This window comes from Dermochelys coriacea, chromosome 3 (genome assembly GCF_009764565.3).
Source record: "Dermochelys coriacea isolate rDerCor1 chromosome 3, rDerCor1.pri.v4, whole genome shotgun sequence".
NCBI classification, from domain to species: domain Eukaryota; kingdom Metazoa; phylum Chordata; order Testudines; family Dermochelyidae; genus Dermochelys; species Dermochelys coriacea.
Genome location: NC_050070.1, coordinates 84943759 through 84962302, shown reverse-complemented (window position 1 = coordinate 84962302; position 18544 = coordinate 84943759). Strand labels below are relative to the sequence as shown.

Below are 18544 nucleotides of genomic sequence, written 5' to 3'. Positions count from 1 at the left end.
TCTTGCTACTAAGACTGAAATATAAAGAACAAAACATGCTATCATATTGCTGTGGCCATAAGACAATGAGGTTTATATTTTCAACACTCCTATTCATAGGCAACAGGTGTACAAGTTCTGTTAAAGAATACAATCTGCATATCTTTCTAAACACCACCTGTGTCTGTGTTCTTCAATTACATAATGCCCACATAAGGCTTGGTATTTTATAATCTGAAGGGCTGAAAGCATAAATACCATCTAATACCTTCATATGAATGATATCTGATTTATGGCTTATTTTGTTAATGCATTAAACACAGGTAGACGTGCAATACTTGAAGACATATAAATCAAGGCAATATTATTTTGGCTTGCATATTCTTCTTTCTTTTAGAGAGTTTAAAATTAGGTTCACTCAGCTATTTATCCTTAAAATATCAGACCCTTGATGTTCTGTTAATATGGAATTGAGCATTTGTTCCCTAGTTTATGTAAAGTATAAAATTATAAATGATCATAGGTAGAAGGAAACAATGTTTCAGCAATATTGTATCTTGTGTGCAGAATATACAATCATGACATCCATATTTAAAATCATAAGCCAGTAATTCTTTCACCATGCTATACATAAAGAGAATAGTATTTTGAGTCAAATTGCCTGTTTAATTTTTTATTGTAATCACAATTACACAATTTGCAACAATGTGAAGGTAAGAATGCTTTTAAATTCTTGTTTCCATGTACGTGAATTTACTATCAGAATGAAGCACGTTTATTCCACACTCAACTAAAATTTTAATGTTTGAACAATGCAGTTTTTTCAGTAGTGAACAGTACATTTTTTCTGATTGTAAGACAAGATGTAAAAAATTATTAAAAAGCACTGTATTATGTGGCTTGTTGCCTATGTACTGTTAATGTTACAAAGGATAGCAACTTTCAGCGAGACCGGTGCCACTATCGCTAGTTTCAGAAATGGAAACTAAATTTAAAATTTAATATATTTCTCAGATTTCATTTGGCAAGAAGATACTTCCAGCAGCACTTTTATTCTAGCACCATCCAAAGCCAGTGTGGCCCTAAATCCATTTGGGGCCTTTGGGCGCTACTATAATATACATATTTATATTAGTAAAGTACTAACTCAGAATAAAGACAGTCATCTACTGATTCATGAACAATACTTCCTGCTGCACCTATGGTAGATGGCTCTTTGGAAGCATCCTATCCTATAGACTACTGACTTACATCAATAAAACTTTGTTGTAATAATAAACCAATATTATTTCAATACCTGTAAGCGACCAGTGGAAACAACAAAACCTCCCAGTTCATTCCATCTGGAAGGGAAACAAAATACCATACCTTACAAAGTTTATTGAATGTAAGGATTAGAGGTCATGTCATATGTGTCTGGCTCAGTGAAATAGAAAGAAGAATTTAATAACTTGCTAAAAATGAGTCTGAAATCTTTGAGTGGTTGAAAAGACATGAGTGGGTAAAAACAATGCAACTATACATATCTGGTAAGACATGTGTTGCAATTAGCTTGCAATGCAAGAAATCCAGTATTGGAATAAGTGTGCGCCAAGGCTCACAACAAATTAGTCTAAGAAAGCCAAGTACAATATGCTTCTCCCTACCTCCAAACTGAAATCCAAGTTATAGACCTTATTAGAATACAGAGATTCCCCCAAGTTGGGAAAGTGATCACAAAAAATATTATATAACTAATGTTTATGGACAGGTTGAAGGAATTTTCCTTAATAGGCCTAATACAAATTTAATAAAATACATAAAATTTCAAATACATCATAAATCAATGAGGGCCGAATTGAGTTTTTACTTTGAAAACTGATTTCACACCCCATTTTATCACTTATTTGCAGTTTAGAAATTTGGGAACATACAGTGTATCATATAACTTCTGTAATGTTCTAAAAAGTTATAATAAATAATAATCTGTCTTCCTTAGACTTTTTTATTTTTATTTTTTTTCCTAACAATATGAATTTCTTACAATCATGTACACAAGAGTAGGAAATAGCAAGTTTAGATAACAGGTATAATTCCTGGCACTCCTTAGAAAATGCTTTCTTTACATTCAAAATTGTGCTTGCTTTATCTGTTCAGATACTGCATATCTTGTTGTCAAGCATGCAGTACAACATGAAGTGCATGCCCTGAAGCAGCAAAAGAAGCTGTTCTCAGAATGAAGAACTGTTTGTTATATTTTTCAAGAATTCAGGAACTGTTTAAATATAAAAGGGGGAAAAAAAACATTTCAGACTTAATTTGTAAAGTGTTTATTGTAGCAAGAACCACCAACTATACCAAATTTCACAAGTACACATTTACCCTGAAGATACAAGTAGCATAATTAGCAGCATATTTTACACTTATTCAATGTGCAGATAATTATAGACCATGTCCCTTTGGCTGCAATCTTTTTTACTCTAACTGGACATTAAATTATAATTTTCATATTACTGCAATCCTTAAAAAGCCATGTTAGAATACATATTGCAGAGATTTAGGAGTACATCATGTGTATAAAGTAGTGCATGTGCGTCTGTGTATATAGATATCCAGATATTTATGTGTTCACATCCCCACACACAAACTCATCCTACCCCTTTTACTTTTCTTGTTCTCATACATACTTTTCATCTGGCCGCAAGATGCTGCAGTAGGAATCAGGACGATTTACAAAGAATCCTGTTTTCTTCACTACACTTTCCGCAATTACATTCAGTCTATCCAGGACATTACACAGTTTGCTATGGGGAGAAAAAAGAAATACTGAATACTCATCTTTAATTTTCACTGGTTGGAAAGTCTCCTGTCAATGATTTTCTTTGTAAGAAAACTTGCAGTTCACACCCATCTCCATATCCACTGCCAGACATTATGTTAATAGCAATGTTTTCATGCCAGTTTTGCTCACTTTACATAATTAAAAAGGGACATTGGTAGAATGGTAAATGATTAACATTTACCATTCTACCAATCTTTGCATCATCTACATTTTATTAGCAGTGATTTTATGATTACTTCCAGATCATTGATGAAAATACCTGAAGGTTGAATACCTTCAGGCCCAGTACCAATCACTGCAAAACCCCATTAGAAATGCCCCTGTTCAATGATGAATCCTCTGACAACAACTTCTGGATATCAGTCATCCACTTCATAATCTATTTAACATGTGCTTTATTAATACTGTATAGACTGCCAATTTTTTAAAATCAGAATGTCATGTACTGGTACTGCAAATGCTTTCCAAAAGTATAAGTATTGTAGTTACCTTTAGCAACCAAACCTTAAACTCAAAATCTGGTTTGTTTGACAAAATTTATTTTTAATAAAAACCATGGGTAGTGGTTATATTATATTAATTCTATTATAACTAAGCAGCTGGAGTAGATAGATGTGGGCTTTTGAGATGGCAAGTCTGAAGCCTCAAATGTGTCTCCTTGCTTGTCTGGAAAGTGAAGACATGACACACCAGGATTCACGGTCTCTCCCCCAACCCTGGCATATGAGGCATCTGACATAGACATGATATTTCTTGAAGCTCCTACAGGACTCATGGCCTACGGACTACCCAAGGTAGATATCTAGGCTACAATAACCCATACCACACTAACTAAAAATTGTTAATTACTGAAGGATAAAAAGAATTAGACTATAACAATGTAGCCTGAGGACATAAAAGCAAGGTTCAGTTATCTCTCTGCAGCAAAGGAACTGATGCAGTTGGAGGATGTGATGCCTTACATAGTGTAGGGCAATGATGTCACCCTAATCCTAGATCACTCATGAACCTCCCAAATAACATGGCTTTTCAAGGAAATTCCACAGGTTCAACGTGCAGGTGCCATATTCCACAAATGGAAATGCACAAAGGCTGTGAAGAAAAACATGGTATTTTCAAAATTAGGCTGAAACAGCTAACTACAGATAAAGATACTTGTGGAAGACAAAAATGGCACGTGTCAAAAGGCCTGGAGAGGTGCAAATCATCTGAGTGATAAAAATACATCACGATAAAATAGGGGTGCTTAGAGAAACTTAGGTGGAGCTATATTGTGTCAGAATGAGTAGTTCTGTTGAAATCAATAAGCTTTGTGAAATCAGATTGATTTCACCTGAATATCTTTTTGGAAGAAAACTAGAAAAAAGTTCTGATAATGTCAAAATATCCTACTTCCACATTTTTGGAATGGTACGTTTTGATTTTGTTTTGCCTTGAAATGACGGTTTCAAAATTTAATTTTGCATTATAATACAAATAAAAACAAAATGATTTTGTTAAAACATTTCAATTGACCTGTAATAAGGCTTTTTTTCTGAAAATTTTCCTTTGGAGAATTTCAAATTTTTGGTTTTCACTCCCATTTGGAACAAACCAAATTTTGAAATCTCAAAATCTTTCATGAAACAGAAATTCCACCCTCCTCACACACTAAATTTTTTCTGATCTCAAAGCCACCCTCACACTGGCAGGATATAGCAAAGAAATTTAAAAAACATTTATCCCTGTCACTGATCACTTATGAACTATGAGGACATCCATACAGGAAAAGAATTTGCCCACCTTTTTGTGTATTTGGCCATATCCCAAGGAATATACAAAATAGCATGTTCTGGGGGTAAAAATTGATTGAGATAGGTCACAGCACCAACAAGTTCTTCACTCAGAATCCTTTCATGCTTTCTTTTTTCACGTTCCTTAATCAAACCCAGAAAAAATTAGCATTAACATTTTTGAGCTAACAGGTCTAAATGTTAAAATATTTGTATCCAATCTCTCTCTCTCTCTCTCTCACACACACACACACACTTCCTATCCCTGATTTTAGTATTTATTTTATAGGTGTAAAACAGGAAGAACAAGCAGCATGGATAAGAAAAGGGTGGGGTGGACAGGGGAGTGTTTATGCAACATTAAGGCATACAGTTAAATCATCAAGAAATTCAATAACATTCTCAGTAGTATATTAGGCTTTATAATCTATGATAAACAGAATTATATTATGAAATATATTTATCCAGAAAAGAAAGAATAGCCATACTATATGTGTGCAAAAAATGGGTAGATTTATTTAAACCACTGAATTTTGTTATTATTGAAATCAGCAAGCAGGAAACCTCTGTTTAAATCATTGTTTTTAAACTAGTTTCATATTTTTACTTTTTAATTGTTTTCTGAAAGCAAGATTGATTCTCTTTGGGTTGGTAACCATTAAAGCATATTGATTTGTAACTAAATATAGCCTTTACACTAAATTTGGTGCTTCTTTTAGCTAACCAGGAGGATACACTATATATACACATTTGTTTAAGCAATTATATAGTTTTGTTTTTTGGTTTTTGGTTTTTTTTGTTTTAGTTTTTAGATTTTTCATTATATTAGAAAATATAGTGAAAGATGCCTTTCTTATTTATTGGATTAATTTGTTACTTGTGATTTGTGTCAAGCTCTAGTTGGTAGAAATTAAAATTCAATTAAAATGCACAAAACAGCATTTTATTTTTTTATTAGTTAAATAAAACTACCTTGTGAGCTGGATACATAAATTATCAAAACATGTTTTGCATTTTAAATCTAACTGAATTATTAAACAAAGAAAGTAGTATGTTCAGTTAGTAAATTGAACTGATTTGTTTCCGGTCACCATGCCCTTCAAAACTTTAGAAGTAGTAGAGCTCATTCTCTCACTCCTGCTTTTTATCTAAAGATTGGAAAGAGAAAACAAACTTCCCTGATTTTTCAACTCCCAGTTGGTTTGACTTCAACTGAATCAGCCACTGAACTGAACCAGCTGAATAAACTGAAATGAAGAAAATATTCTCTCTGTACCTGCGGAAAAGGCTACTGATGTTAAAAGCTGGTTTAGGCAGTTCAACAAAGTCTGGTTCCAGGTGCTCATACAGTGACTTTCACTGTTCAGTGGTGGATTTCCTTTAAAGTCTAGCAGCAAACGTGTACGAGATTTTTAAGTATGGAATCCTACGGTTGCATTAACAGAGCTGTTTCATTCCATTTCCTACATAACTTTTTAAGAGGTAATAAAAAGGATAGAAAGGAGGAAAAGGGGAAGAAAATGAAGCTAATTCAATTCTAGAACTTACAAGCTCCACCAGCAGATCTCATAACTCTGACTCCAGAGCTGTTTAGACAAGAAAACTGATGCGCTTTGCTGACCCTAGGTATAGCTTTCTTGTTGCTTTCTCAAATTAACAAATGAACATTTAACTTGTTACACATTGTGCAGTGTATCTTTATTTTACTCTACACTAAAGGACATTTTCTATTGTGCACGTAGAACTATTTAAAAATTACCTCTATCTTTTTAAACCAAAAGTAGTATTTTCCACATCAAACAGTACCTTAATGATGACTACTTTCATGACAAGTTTCTACCATAAGCCATTTTTGCTGTAACATTGCTCAAAAAGCATGGTAAGAATTATTACTATTATTTTAAAGAGGGAAAAGCATTTTAACTCTTTGTATGCTCCTGAGTCAAACATTTACGGAGGAATTTTCCTACAACATTCCAAAAATTATTTATGATCAGAGACTAAGCATGGAAGTTTCACCCCAAAAGGTGAATTTTCAGAATGTTCTCATTCTGTCAATAGTGACTAAAAGTGGAAGCTGTTTTTCAACTCTTAACAATAATAGGCACTACTGATGTCCACTATTATATAACTAGATCAGATTTAAAAACTAGACAGACAGAAAAAAGCTGTACATTTTAATGAGTATGATTGTTACTTAGAACTACAAGATGCTATGTATAGAACCTGCAGGGAATATAGCTATCAATAGCTACCGCTGAGGTGGGCAGCATAACCTTCTAAGGAATAGGAAATAAGAGTGAAGAGTGGGGGAGGGAGAGGAAAGAAAGATGAGAGAACTGAGAAATGGTCTGAAGTAAATAGGATGAAATTCAATAAGGACAAATGAAAAGTACTCCACATAACAGGGAACGATCAGTTGCACACATACAAAATGGGAAATGACAACCTAGAAAGGGGTACTGTGGAAAGGGATCTGGGGGTCATAGTGGATCACAAGCTAAATATGAGTCAACAGTGTAACGCTGTTGAAAAAAAAGCAAACATCATTCTGGGATGTATTAGCTGAAGTGTTGTAAGCAAGACATGAGAAGGAATTCTTCTGCTCTACTCCACACTGATTAGGCCTCAATTGGAGTATTGTGTCCAGTTTTGGGTGCCACATTTCAGGAAAGATGTGGACCAATTGGAGAAAGTCCAGAGAAGAGCAACAAAAATGTTTAAAGATCTAGAAAACATGTTCTATGAGGGAAGACTGAAAAAAATGTGTTTATTTAGTCTGGAAAAGAGAAGACAGAGGGGACATAACAGTTTTCAAGTACATAAAAGGCTGTTACAAGGAAGAGGAAGAAAAATTGTTCTCCTTAACCTCCGAGGATAGGACAAGAAGCAATGGGCTTAAATTGCATCACCCTTTGCCAAAGCTGGGTCTCATGGGCCCCCTCCCTTCCCTAGGTGAATGAGGATCAAACCAGGCAGCCAGAGCGTGCACAGCCTTGATCCCCACCAAGCTGGGTGCTCTGCTCAATGAGAGCTGGAAAGCTGAGCTCTGAAGAGCCCAGTGGCCCCTAATGGCCACCAGCAGCTCTTCAGTCCCAAATCTGTGGGAGGAAAACGTGAAATTCTGCACAAATGCTGCATTGCACAATGGTGCAAAATTCCCCCAGGAGTAAAATTTTAATCGTTCAGGTTGAAATTTTCCATGCTAGGTGCCTGTGTCAAGCTGATTTTTTTTTTAAATATAAAGGCTCAGCCAAAATGGTTCAATGATTTTCAACAAGATTAGAAGAAAATAAGTTATTCCACATTAAAAAAAATTCTGGTGGCCTTTTCTTTGGAAAATTCAAGCCTCACCATGCTTTGGAGCAGGGGCTTGAAATATGACAGCGGGTACCCTTAGTGTTAGAAACGAGCCTTTTGAAAATCTGCCCAAATTTGGCCAAGTTATAAGCCTCTGGGGAAAAAAAAAATCAGTTTTCACATACTTAGAGACTTGCTAGAGTTTAATAGCTTAAAACTCTAAAGAATCTATCCTCACTGACCACGCTGCATCTTCTCCCAGTTCCTTATGCTGACCAGACTTTGCATATACTTGTTCCACAGAGCAGTGAGCATGCTCCATCCCAGAGCTAAAGGAGTGAAGAAGACTTTTGCTATAATGGCTGCTGCAGGCTGGGATGGGGCCAGGTACCAGAACTGAGTAAGAAAGCCTCTCTCCCCTGTGGTCTCTATAAGCAAGCCTCCCCTCCCCCACCTGCTGGCACTAGGCAGTATGAAAGAGAAAGTCATCTGATTCAAATACAAAGGGGACAAGAGTCATGATGGAGGGAAGACTTGGTGAGTAGATTGGGAAAAAGGAACCTGAGGGATGGAGACTGGGGCTAGAGGCCACCAAGAGGGTGTAAACTGGGATTGGATGGGCAAGAAGACTAAGTTTGGGAACCAGAGGGCTCGGGTGGAGAGGGAGACACATCTGACAAAGAGCTGGGGCGGAGCGGGGGAGAACTGGGACTAGCTGGGCATAGAGACTGTGACAGGAAGTCGGTAGGGAGGCAATTACACAGATTGGATGGGAGTGGGATTGAGTGGGGGTGACAGCCCCGGAGGAGAGAGACCAACAAATCAGGGATTTGGGGAGAGAACTGAGAGTACCTGGACAAGGAAACTGAGGAGTAGCAGTGGGAGACTGATTCTTGAGTCTGAAGGGGTGAGGCCTGAGGAATGGAAACTGGGATTGAGTAGGTGAGGAGAATGGGACTATCGGACTGGGAGAAGGAGTCAGAGTTGGGGTAGATAATACTGGAACAGGGTGGAGAGGATGGCATAGAAAGGGTCAGTTTGAGGGAAATGGGCAGTAGAGTCTATGCCTCTTAGAGCAGTGGTTTTCAACCAGGGGCTTGAGGCCCCTGGGGGGCCAAGAGCAGGTTTCAGAGGGTCTGCCAACCCTGGCCAGCATTAGACTTCCAGGGCCCAGGGCAGAAAGCCAAAGCCACACCATGCTGTGGACTGCAGCCAGGGTCCCGAGCCTGACCATCAGGGCCAAAGCCTGAGCAACTTAGCTTCGCCGTGCCACCTGTGGTATGGGGCTCCTGGCAGTTGCCCTGCTTGCTACCACTTAACGCTGGCCCTGGCTTTTATATGCAAAAAAAACAGTTGCGGCACAGCTGGGCCATGGAGTTTTTATAGCATGTTAGAGGGGGACTCTGAAAGAAATAGATTGAGACCTGCTGCCCTAGAGCACTTCCCTCAGGCCTGGAATGGAAGAAGAGATTATTGAGTTTTACAGCCTCTGCTGTCAGCAAATATCTCCAAAACCTGCTGGCAAAGTATCCCATCTCCCTCTAGTGCTGGTCCATAAAGAGGCTAATAACCTACTACTGCTATCAGTTACTCTGTAAGCTGAAAATGGCGGACCTAAGAGTGGATCTAAAGGTTTCAATGCTGCTGCTGAACTATGTGGGTATTAACATGATGTCATGTAATGCAATGAGGCCAATTCTATTTGTAATAGGCTCTCATGACCAGGATCCCTGAAGAGGGATGGTGATGGGGTAGCCCCAGGCTACAATCTCCAGCAGATCACACCCAGTGGAATGGGTTCAGGTGGCTTTCAAAGGTTGTGCTCTCTGAATTGGTTCCTAAGCAGATCTTGACCTCCCATCAAATTTGCTGACAGGCTACCACTGTGGAATGTGGGGCCAAAGTTGAGGAGAGCTGACTCCCCTTGCTCTACCTCAAACGTTTCTGTCAGGGTACTACATTTGTCTGTGGTAAGATAGGGAACGTGGTCTCTGCTGGTGCAATGGCTGAGGGCTTTGTGGTTGAGGATGGGGCAGTGTAGGTCCCCAGCAAGCACAGTGTCACTTTGGAATCTTTCAGTAAATGTAGGGTGCTATCAGTTAATTCGATGAACAGCTCTGAGCCCTCAATGAGCAAGCCATCATTCATGGCTTGTACCTTGTGAGGGATACATGAGGCTTGGAGCTACAAAACTCTCTGCATGATCACATGCAGGTAGCCATAGATCTGGATGGAGTGTCACAGGTAACCATTGCTGCCTGCAGGGCCATCTTGGCCACCAGTTGGCCTTCTTTTGTAGTGTTTTTCAGCTCCTGTCTCTTGTGAGGCAGCCTGGCCTGGAAAGGTGTCACCCTGTCCACCCCAAAAGTCATATTTGGCCAACAAAGCCTGGCAGTTGGTCTTGCTCCAAAAATATCTAAGCATCTGGGATCCTTGTCCTTAGATGTGTGCTGGTGGGTGTAAAAGTACTCGGATCCCAGGTGTGGGGAGGATACCTGTACTATTTTTCTACATGTTTCACTGATGGTGTTACAAGTTGTTGGCATTTGCCAAAAGGCTCTTGCCAGACCTAGGAGGCTTTCATTCACGTGGAGGGCAAGCCTGGTGAGACCAGTGGTCAACAATATAATAAGCAGCTCACGAGACGTCTGGGAAATGACCAAAGTCACAATGTCCAGGACATCTGTGATCTGCACCAGGAGTTCTTGAAAGGTCTTGAAATCATTCAGTGATACAGGTACTGAGGCTACTGCCTTGTCTGGGGACTAGATGGAGAAGTCATTAGGCAGTAAGAAGTGTTGTTTGGCCCCCCCCCTTTTTTTTGTATTCCATGGAGGACAGAGGTCCTTCATCGGTGTTTGGGGCAACCCCATTCAGCACCCTGCTTTTACATATGAAGCATCAAATTCAAAGTTGGGGCTGTCAATGACTTCGGCACCGTGCCACCATCCGTGGCGCCAATGTCGACACTGGAGCCAGGAGTGCCTTTAGTGCAATTTTCTCTGCAGAGATCACCAGAACTGCCTGTGTGCTAGATGGAGCACTGGATGATATAGACTCGACTGTTAGATGGGTCTTGGAGCTCGGGTCTTCTGGATCCAGTGCCACTCAGATTGCTCCAGAAGATGAATCTTCAGCATTGTATTTCTTGACTTGTGGGTTTTTGCAGAGAAGAAAAGGCAAACTGAGAACCTGCTAGGGATGTGAGACTTTCTGAAATAGAACATATATCTTCTATCTTAGCGGAATTGGCCCATTGCAGGATGGACAAGTACAGGCAACCTTAATTCTGGCATCTCTTAACTTTGAGTCCTTGGCTTTGTAAGCTTAATAACGTTCTTTTCACATAATTGTGTGTATGTAATTATATAAACAAATCCCAGCAAGAGCACATACAATTTGTTGTATATAATTTGTAATATAATTACTGCCACTTTCCACATTGCACAGAAGAGCAGAAGACATTTATAAACTCACTGACCTTTAAGAATTCTCCAAAGAGTAAGAGTACCTGAGGTAAAAATGCTCAGTGGTTGTGTTGAAGTAGGATCAACACATGCACAGGAAAATTCAATTTTCCCCACTGCACATAAGTAGTAGAAGAGCATTAATTTTAGCAATCTAGCATTGAGCACCTACAGAGACACATTTTCAGCCACACTACAAAAGCCTTGTGAATAAAAGCACATAATGATTCACATGTCAAGGTCATGTGAATCTGGATTCATATTTTAGTGCTGGCTTTTGAAAACTAAATCTATAAATGAGAATCATTTTCTTGTCAACAAAGCACATCAAGTTGTTTACCACAGCTTCATGTGCCGATTCTTAAAAGCACACTCAAACGAGAGCTTTAAGAAATAGAAAATAATGGGACTTTGCTATTTACTACTTCAGCTTACAGATTCTCAAAATCAGCCTTTTGAATTTTTTCAGTTTTTTTAATTAGAGACTTGTATTGCATGCACATAAGATGTCCTTTCTAAACTAAACATATCTCTACAACATACTATAATGGTAAAATATCAATGAAGAAGATTAAGAGAGAATATGAAATCAGATATAATTAAATGGAAGATTCCTATGAGACAGTAGTAAGTATACTACAATCTAATGAAGAACAATCTGAAATGACATATGATGGTTCTTATATCAAGTACTGTAAGTATGTATTAGCCAAATAAAAAATAAATTAAAATATATCAGCAATAGCCATATACCTCTTCTGCAACTATTTCTTTTCTACATTTCCTTTCTCCATAGGCATTGTAGAATTAAATTAGGTCTATTAAATCATTTTATTTTTATTACAATTGTATTTATTTTCTTTAAAATGTATGCATTTTACCCCTATTGTCCATATTGTCACAAAAGTTATTAAGCAATTAGTAACAGAAACATTAAGATGAAATTCCTCCTTTTCTGCTCTGAATTATTTTGTTAAGAGGCAAAACATACATTAAAATTTCACTTTTTCATTATATTTTGCATAGATATACTGCAGTTTTGGTTTGAATTATTCAAAAGTTCAGCTCATTTGTTTAAAGACACAATCCAGTAATCATCTACCAATGTAAGTAATGTTCTTTGCATGCAACTTCTTAGTACGATTGGACTCTTATTGCCATCACTTATCTTCTTCCTCCAAAAACAGGAGGAAACAAATTGGTCCCTGTGTGGGATATATGTATTTACAGTGTTTCTCATTCTCAGAATAAGTTGGGCCCCCTGGATGCTAATCAAGGTCTGTTTGGTCTTTTCAATAAAGTGGCTGGCTTATGAAGGTATTGGATTCAAATACTGTTCAACAGATATTGTCTGTCATATGCTCTCTCATTGTCAAACAGATCCCTATATTTTCAAGACTTATTATTAGCATCTGAAAATTATTCCATACTTAATACATATCCAAATTACTCTCTTTGTTAAGGTTAAAAGTAATATTTAATATTCCATCATCCTCCAGACTGTCCGTCAAATACTTAAGATATGCATTAGACATTGACAGACAAAGGAGAATTTACTGTTTTGCATGATGTTTTGCATGGGGTACAGTAGTTTTAGTTTGGAAGTTTATTACCAACAATTCTTGCAGTCATATGATGGTACTGCAGCATACTTTGGTGGTAAGTAGAGTGAAGCAGGACAAGATAGATGGCCTTTTGGTTAAAGCACTGGGGACTGGAATCAGAATATCTAGATTCAGTTCCTGGCTCTGCCACGGATTTCCAGTATAACCTTAGGCTTCATACTGGTATTACTGTCTGGACATATTTTAAACCCATGGTTCAAATATTGCTGCTCAAGGTGGGGTGATACCAATAGCCTGAAAGAAAAGACGAAGTATGTATTGCAAGAAGTGTATAAACATTAAGGATAGTTTATTTCTGGAGAACTCTACTGGCAGTCTAATTATAACGCAAGATACATCTAGGTAAGGGAACAGGTTTGTGAAAAAGGTTCTCCATTTGTAGGCTGGTATTAGCTCATTGTGAGATGGAACTAGTGCATTCAGACCCAATCAAAATGGATCCTCATATTTCAATATAAACTGTAATCCTTCTGGCTGTTTCAAAATTGCATGGAAAAGCTCCACTGGGAGCCATATCCAACTCTTCTGTGTTACAAGGACATCTGATACATTGAAACTAGCTTAATGATAGATGGGAGTGAAAACAGCAAAAGAGGAATTTCACTTGTTTGCTCATTCAAGCTTTCCTACAAGGAATCTTGTTATTTCTTAATCTGAAAATGTGCATTTTCTATTAGATGTTAGTATTAAATTTATAATTAGTGCAAGGCACAGCTTTCAGAACCAAATTTAAGCAGAAAAACTCTCATTGGCTTTAATGAGTCTATAATCTGCTTTTAAATGCAAAAACTTAGTATAATTAAAATTAATTTTTACCAAACCACAAGTTTGATTTATTTGTACCACACATCAAAGTTATGACTAAACAATAGTGTACCTTCACAAGATTCAAAATGATAATGGGAGAGCCAAACCTCTGAAGCATTTGATCAAAGTGAAGTGCAGCTATGTGCGCAAATGGATCTGCTTGGTCCACTGGAACAAAGTAAATAAATATATTCAGGGGAAAAAAAACTCCAGATTTTCAGATCCTGAAAGGTTACTTTCCTATGAATGCATTTTTTATAGCAGATTTACTTATTTTTTTTAATAGCAGCAATACAATTCACACCTCTCGATCATTAAAGAAACAACAAGGTAAAAGCAAAGGTTTTCCCTTTAAATTTTTGGGTTTTTTTTAGTTTGTCAAAAATTAGATAGCTAGAAAGAAACCATTACTTACCTGTTCTTTTACCACTTTCACATCCATTCCACTTCTGTTCTACACATGACCAGTGCATTGGATCCAGAGGTTTTTCACTTAGAGATACTCACTGGGGCAGCACTTGTGCAAGCTAGCCAGTGATATAAAGGGCGGGGACAGTTACTGACTAGCAAACTCAAGCCCAATCCAGTGAAGCACATATGAAAGTGATAAACTCTGAGCATGTGAATAGTCCCACTGAAGCCAAAGGGCAAATATATCCTGGCCCCATGAGAGTTGAGGGGAATTTTTCAATTGGTTAACAGAGCCAGGATGTCATCCAAAATGTCCTCCCATGGGAGACAAACTGGTAAATAACTATTTGGGTACAAAATCATGAGCACAAAGAAGGCTGCAGTCTTCAACCACAAGCATTGCCACATTTGGGCAATAAAGGGCCACTAACATTAAAAAGTCACCAAATTCCTCAGGTCTAATTTCAATCTGGAACTAATTTTTGTGGCTAGCTAATGAACACTTTCATAAACCAGGATGTTCATAAAACAGTGCTGATCAATCTTTAATTGTAGCTTCACAGTGAAGAAACAAACATACAATTTTTTTTAGTTTTTACAAGATTAACCTTCACCTATTCTCTCTCTGGCATGTTCTTTTAGGAAAACACATTGCTTACCATAGGCTATCATAAATAATATATTGAACATACATGTAATTGGTGGCTTAGGCATCATAGTCGAAATATCTTGAGACCAGTATAGAGGGACTGAGCCTCGAACTTGAACGTAAGATGAATAGCTCCCTGCAGAAAATGACATCACCGAAGCATCACAAAGTATTTGTTCAGTTTCTACTTCATTAGCAACATCTCCCTGAAACAAACAAACAAAAAATGCAAATACTGTAGACATATTACATTTCAGAGCTGCATACATAGATATTGAAATAATAACTGTGAATGACAGGAGTAATCAAAAACTAAAAATAAGGGATGTCAAATCATAAGAGCACAAGAATTCCAAGGCAGGGAACTGTATTGGTCATGTAACTCACAGTTGCCAACTTTCACATGGTAAATAAGCACCCCGACTTTCACAATAAGACAAAAAACAAGCTAATCCCATTTCAAAACAAGGCCAAGACAAGCCAATCCCTAAGAACCCCAACACTCTGTGACTAGATCCCCCCGATGCAGTCTGGGACTGTGGTGGGCCCAATGTGCACCCCAACTCTCCCCCCCACTTGCCCCTGCTTGCCGGGAGCCGATAAAAAAAAGCAACAAGCAACTAGCCAAACAAGCAACAAACTACAAGCCAAAAACTAGCCAACAAGCAACTTCACAAGCCAATTAAGCCAAAAACAAGCCAATTTCTGCGTTTTTTCCGAGGGTTTAGCATGTCTGATGTAATTCCCACCTTTTGATTACTCTTGTATCAGCATGCAAAGCTACACGTTACTATGGTCACAAAATTGTCCAGTCCTTTTTAAATCCAGCTATAAAATATTTAACTTAAAACAGAGGCTAGAGTTAGTGCAAAAAGTTGTTCTAAATGTGTCCAAGAATCACAGATGGCCAAAATGTTGATCTGTTTGCTGCCCGATTATGGAGCTAAAGAGGCATTAGTCCTGAAGAGGTCTGATTGATTGTAACTTGGTTTGATGCAAGCAAAACATATATTGTTAGTAGGACTGAGGTCAGGCAGGCTTTAGATAACTGATCATCAGACTCATGAAAAAGTTGGTTGCCTCCCTACCTCTGGCCCCAATCCTTCGATTGTAAAATGAACTGTAAAATGAAGAATAAGCTACCAAAACCTTAAGGACATAACCCTGCTCTCTATTAAGAAAGTAGTACAAGACCTTCATGTAGTGCAGTACAAAATGAAAGTTGAGAGAGATTTACTTTACCTCAGAGTTTGCTCCTCTCTTTAGAAAACGTGTTCCAGCAAATTTGCTTGACCTTCTGGCTATCAGAGTGACATACACTGGACGACCATAGATTAACAGTTCTTGGAAGTACGGTTAAGGTTCACACATTTTATGATTCTCAAAGCTATCTTCCTTTCATTTAGTTTAGTCCTGATCAATGTTTAAAAAAAAAACCTCCAAAGAAAATGTATTTTATTGTGCTTTTTTCTGAATGAAAACCCTTTAATATTATTTCATAAGACCTCTAGCTATACAGATGAACATAATTCCTTTTTACTTTTTCAGATTTCTTTAACGAGTGGGATAGACATTAATTCCCTTTCCAATCAATCCTTTGTATAGTGCTTTCCATTTTCAAAGCTCTTTACAATAAATCAACTAATCTTCACAACTTTAGGGAGGAAGATAAATATTACTTCCATTTTACAGAAGGAACAATGAGGCAGAGCTGTTATAACATTTATCTAAGGCCCCAGGAGGAGTCAATGTCAACTCTGGGGTTAGGAACTCCTGAGTTCTATTTCCAAATCAGATATATAGGTTATCCTCCAATGATTTTTCTGGAAAGGCAGTTCACTTGCAATCAGACTAGATAAAAGCCACTGAAACGTACTACAAAAGCAGTGAGAAAAGGAGTATTTGTGGCACCTTAGAGACTAACAAATTTATTTGAGCATAAGCTTTCGTGAGCTACAGCTCAAGCAGTGGTGATTTGACCTCAGTTTATACTTTGCCAGGTATAGAATTAATCTACCCTTAATTATCTTTGATTACTTACATACTGAGGTGACAGACACACATTTAATAGTCAGATTTGTACTTCATTCACCTTTTCTTGAAGATTGGAATTACATTTGGTAACATTTTAATGATCAAGACGATCTGCTGCAAGTAGGTGTTAAAAGCATGTATGTAGGGAGATTTTGAGCTTTTTAATGTTAATGCAATTAAAAGAGAGGGCCAGATCCTCTAGAGTCCAATTTGTACTGCAATCTTAGCACATTCTGGCCATAAAGCAAGTATAAAAAGGCACTGAGGTGAGGGTGGGGAGGGAGAATCAACTCTATGACACCAAGCCAACATAGAGGCTATGGTTCAGCATTCACATCACATACCCCGTCAGTACCTGGCCTGGGCCAGGGAAGCTAATGATCCAACCAGTGCACCAAATTCAGCAATGAATACTGGTCACATGCCATCTGAGGCACGTTGTGCATATGCTAAGAAGATATCACTCAGATATCTGCTGCTGGCAGCACAATGGGACTAGCCAAGATGCCCCTGTAAAAGCACTGATTTGTGATTGTCATTTTGGCCAGTTGAGGCCAGTAACTGCTCCTGTAAGCTAGACTAGCCTTGAAACTGTTCTAATTTATGCCTGGGAAGCAGCCCTGTACCCAGCAGCCCCAGAATCACAGGAATGCACAAGGGAGCTTCAGGCCACCTTTGCAACCTCACCCATCTTGCGCTGTGTGCTCCTCAACAACAGCCAATTATCTGAACCCCTGCATTAAAGGGTAGTTTGAAAAAAAGAAAAATAATTGAGTGATGTATTATTCTTTCTGACTTATCTGAAATAACTGAGGCTCAAGGCAATTTATTTAAAATCTAGTTATTCTAATTTAAGGATAAGTATATCACCGTACTCCCTCTCCCCCACACATAAACACATTTTTTTTTAGAAAAGCGTTATTTGAGTTTGATGATGCATAACTTTACCTGTGCAAAATTACTTACTAAAAACTAAGGCCCCAATGCTACAAATATTTATGCACAAAGAATGGGATAACTCACATGCAGAATTACTCTCAAACAAAAACTCTGGGAATGGAGAGATAGAAGATAATACAATGAATTCAGAAGATCTTTTGCAAAAAGGTTATACCTAAATTCTGAATCCATAGTCATATTCCCCTTTCATTTTTTCCATGAATGAGCTTGTATATTAATGGTGTATGGTAAAGATGATAGATTAAAATAAGACATCTATAGTATGCTAAATTCTTATTAACTATTAAGATGAGGGGACAGTTCATTTAAATGATGTATGTATAGGTTTATATTAATCATTTATGTATAAAGATAAGATTTGGATATATTTTCCACTATTGTTGCAGTAGATATATATTTATTTTAAAAAGCCTTAGAATGGAATTTTTAAAAGCACTCAATATAGATTTAACTCTAGTCCCATTGCAGTCAGTAAGAGTTTTATCACTGGACTTCAACTGAAGCAGCGTTGGGTCTCATCGATTTGAAAATCCAATCCTAAAATAATAAAAATAATCCCTGTGTTTTAGCAATAATATCAGCACATCTCTGTGTCAATAATTAAGCTCTACCATAGTTTTTTTCCCCCTTCAGAACTCCCTGATAAATATCACCTGGTCCCAAAGGAGTTTGTCAAGTTGCTCTACTAGGACTCAAATCTGCAATTAGCTCCACACTGG

At 37.7% G+C, this 18544-nt stretch overlaps 1 protein-coding gene across 4 annotated transcripts in view; it reads right to left on the bottom strand.

Moving 5' to 3' along the window:
- FIG4 (FIG4 phosphoinositide 5-phosphatase) overlaps nucleotides 1-18544 on the bottom strand; it is a 179683-nt gene that overhangs the window by 99512 nt on the left and 61627 nt on the right. For all 4 annotated transcript variants that reach the window (XM_038394854.2, XM_043510795.1, XM_043510794.1 and 1 more), the window contains 6 exons: nucleotides 16074-16174; nucleotides 14875-15037; nucleotides 13842-13939; nucleotides 4583-4716; nucleotides 2646-2762; nucleotides 1277-1322 (listed from right to left, as the gene is read on the bottom strand). In XM_038394854.2, coding sequence (XP_038250782.1) covers nucleotides 1277-1322; nucleotides 2646-2762; nucleotides 4583-4716; nucleotides 13842-13939; nucleotides 14875-15037; nucleotides 16074-16174 — 659 coding nt within the window. The remainder of the gene's footprint in view (nucleotides 1-1276; nucleotides 1323-2645; nucleotides 2763-4582; nucleotides 4717-13841; nucleotides 13940-14874; nucleotides 15038-16073; nucleotides 16175-18544) is intronic.